Raw genomic sequence first — 3156 nt, 5'->3', positions numbered from 1 at the left:
ATGATACAGCCCCAGGCTCTGACAGGTTCAGATTGAGAAATGAGTATATCTCTCATTTAGGAGATAGAACCCAGAGTTTGGTCATTTCTTAACTGTCATCTCAGGGAGTCCCTTGACAGGTGTGCTTGGGGATGGGATTCCCATGCTTTATTTTCTTTGTCTCAGGAGTGTAAGCTGTTATCTTTAGGGGTTTTCTCGGTGGCAGAAGGTGAGTAGGATCTAAGATTTGCCAGAGTAAAGGTAAACTCAAAGGGGACCATATACCTGGACTTCTGGTAATTTCAGAGTAATGTCCAACCTAGCTGCAGTGGGCAGTTTAGGGTTGTTCTTGAAGCCTGCAGTGGGGGAGGTCCTCTCAGCTCATTTTAAAGAGCTATGAGAAATGGTGGTGAAGGCCTTGATGTGAGTTATATTCCCTCAAATCACAGACTAGGAAAAGTTCAGGAAGTAAAGTAGCCAAGGTGAGAAGCATATCCTGAATATGCACCAAGTACGCTACACAAAGCCCAGAACCAAGGGGTCCCAGGTACCTAGAGACATGTCTTACTATAGGCCTTAGATATAGGATCTTCCTGTGACCTAAATACTGAGGACCTTTCTCATATCCATCTTTAGGTTCCAATAGGAAAATCAACAAAAAGCGACAGCCTCACAGGCGTCCCAGGGGACATCAACATACAAAAGGAGTCCCTGTGGTATGCTTTTTGTTAGAACCATCGGAAGAAATTCTGAACTGAACCCTCACACTACCTTTCTCTCCCCCAGGTCAGTGGGATTTATTCACCCACACTCGTGTATATACTGCCATAAACAAGTTTGATCCATTATGCCATACTATCCATACTTCAGCCTTGAGAAGGTTTTTCAGGATGCTTTTGAAATATATATATTGCCTGATGAGGAACAGGAAGATGATGAGGAAGAAATGGAAGAGGAGGGGGAAGAAATAGAAGAGGAGGAGGAAGAAATGGAGGAAGAGGAAGAGGAGGAAGAGGAAGAGGGGGAGGAAGAAGACTATGATGATGAAGAGGAAGAGGAAGGAACAGGAGAGGAGGAGGAAATAGAAGTGGAGGAAGTGGAAGAAGAACTGGAAGAGGAGGAAATAGAAGGAGATATAGAGGAAGTGGAAGAGGAAGAAGAAGTTGAACAGGAAGAGTATGAAGAAGAGATTGAGGAGGAGGAATGGGAGAGCATTGATGGTGACACGGTGTCTTTCACATTATCTGCCACTTTAAAGATCTCTTTACCTTCCTGTCCTTCCCCACCTTCCACCTTCTCATCTCATCCTCTGATCTGGGGCAATCCCAGTGGGATGGAAGAGTCTGTTGCCTGGATGATGAATATTTCCCAAAGTCATCAGAGCTTGTACACCTTCACGGCATGTAGCAACTTGGATGAAGAATACAGCAGCCAGGAAGAAGAGAGTTTAAACACTTTCTCATGGAGAAAACGTCAAAACCAAAAGGTGACTGAACTGGTGAATCTCCTGATCCTCAAATATAGAAAGAAGGAACCCATCAAAAAGGTGGAAATGCTCACAGTTGTCCCAGAAGACTACGAGAATCAATTCCCCATTATCTTTGAGGAAGCTTCTAAGTGCTTGGAGATGATTTTTGGCATTGATATAAAGGAAAATGATGCTGTAAGCAGTTCTTATGTCCTGACCAACACACTTGGCCTCACATATGAAGACACGATGACTGACAACCAGCGACTGCCCAGAAATGGCTTCCTGATAGTTATTCTGGGTGTGATATTCATAGAGGGAAACTGTGCCTCTGAAGAAAGCATGTGGGAATTCCTGAATATGATGGGAATATATGATGGGAAGGAGCACTTCATTTATGGGGAGCCCAGGGAGTTCCTCACTATAGATTTAGTGCACCAAAATTACCTGAAGTATCAGCAGGTGCCCAAGAGTTATCCTCCACGCTATCAGTTCTTATGGGGTCCAAGAGCCTACTCTGAAACCACCAAGATGAAAGTTCTTGAGTTTTTGGCCAAGCTTACAAGTAGGGCCCCAACTCATTTCTCATCCTTATATAGTGAGGCATTCAGAGATGAGGAAGGCAGAGCCGGAGTTTGAAACAGCCCCTCAGCTTAGTACCATGTTGATAACAACATGAGGCAGCCTAATATCTGGTTTGAAAGAGGACAAGCACAATTTTCAGTAAAGGAGGGTCATGTTTAATGTGGGTATGTGTAGAACACAGTGTGGGGCAACTTCGTGTTTTGGTTCAAAATGATAGTTGTTTCTTTATTTTTCCTTTATGGGTACTTTCTCCAATTGTAGTTAATGTGTGTTACATCATCTTTGCAATGTGAGTTTGTGAGTGCTTATAATTTCTTTATTGTCTTATCTGGTTTTGTGAAAATAAAGAGGAACTATTCAATGGTTAATCTTTGGGCTCCTTTAATCCTTCTAGTCAACTCTAAAATGTGTACCTAAAGTGATTTGTTTAATAAAATAGGAAAAAGGAATAAATCTTATGATCTCTGTTCACTGATTTATTTGCCAAACATTAGTTGGATATATTTTTCAAGTTGTGTTTATTTCATTTTCTATGTGTATGAGTGTTTTTGCCTGAATGACGTTATGTTTAACACATGTGTGCCTGGGCCCCACAGAAGTTAGAAGATGGCACCAATTGCCTTGGAACTATAGTTTCAGCTGACTGTGAACCACGGTATGGATGCTGATAACCTAGGTCCTTTGCAGGAACAGCAAATGCTCTTAAGACCTGAGTTATTTCTAGCTCAAAGTTGGATTTGTTTGTTTGTTTGTTTGTTTGGAATATGTGTGTTTATTGGGAGGCCTGTGAGGATAAATGACCACATCCCCTTTCTAAAGATGGATAGAGTAAAGGTACAGCTGTTTTATTAGGAACACAGAGAAGACAATATATAAGCAAAAGGAAGGGTCAAGCTGAGAAGTGAAACGCCATTTATCACTCAAGTGCACATACTTCGAGCCAATGATGCCCCAGAGAAAATCCTAGATTCAAAATAATTAATTTGTTCCCTTGAAATCCCAGCTGAACTAGAGAAGAATCCCTGAGTGAAGTTTGAAAGTTGGGCATCCTTAGATTTTTCCCTGGTGTGCTTAAACTTACTGTCTGCACTAAGAAATTTTTTGTTTATTTGTCTTGGATTTTT

General features: G+C 41.6%; 1 protein-coding gene across 1 annotated transcript; it reads left to right on the top strand.

The window, feature by feature from the left end:
* Positions 1 to 750: 750 nt before the first annotated feature.
* On the top strand, positions 751 to 2490 carry LOC116888458 (melanoma-associated antigen 1-like). The gene has a single exon (XM_032889738.1). The coding sequence runs from the start codon at positions 827 to 829 to the stop codon at positions 2084 to 2086; it is 1260 nt and encodes a 419-aa protein (XP_032745629.1). The 5' UTR covers positions 751 to 826; the 3' UTR covers positions 2087 to 2490.
* Positions 2491 to 3156: the final 666 nt, after the last annotated feature.

This window comes from Rattus rattus, chromosome X, assembly GCF_011064425.1.
Source record: "Rattus rattus isolate New Zealand chromosome X, Rrattus_CSIRO_v1, whole genome shotgun sequence".
NCBI classification, from domain to species: Eukaryota; Metazoa; Chordata; class Mammalia; order Rodentia; family Muridae; genus Rattus; species Rattus rattus.
The sequence above is the reverse complement of the archived record's forward strand: the minus strand, read 5'-3'. Positions and strand labels throughout refer to the sequence as shown.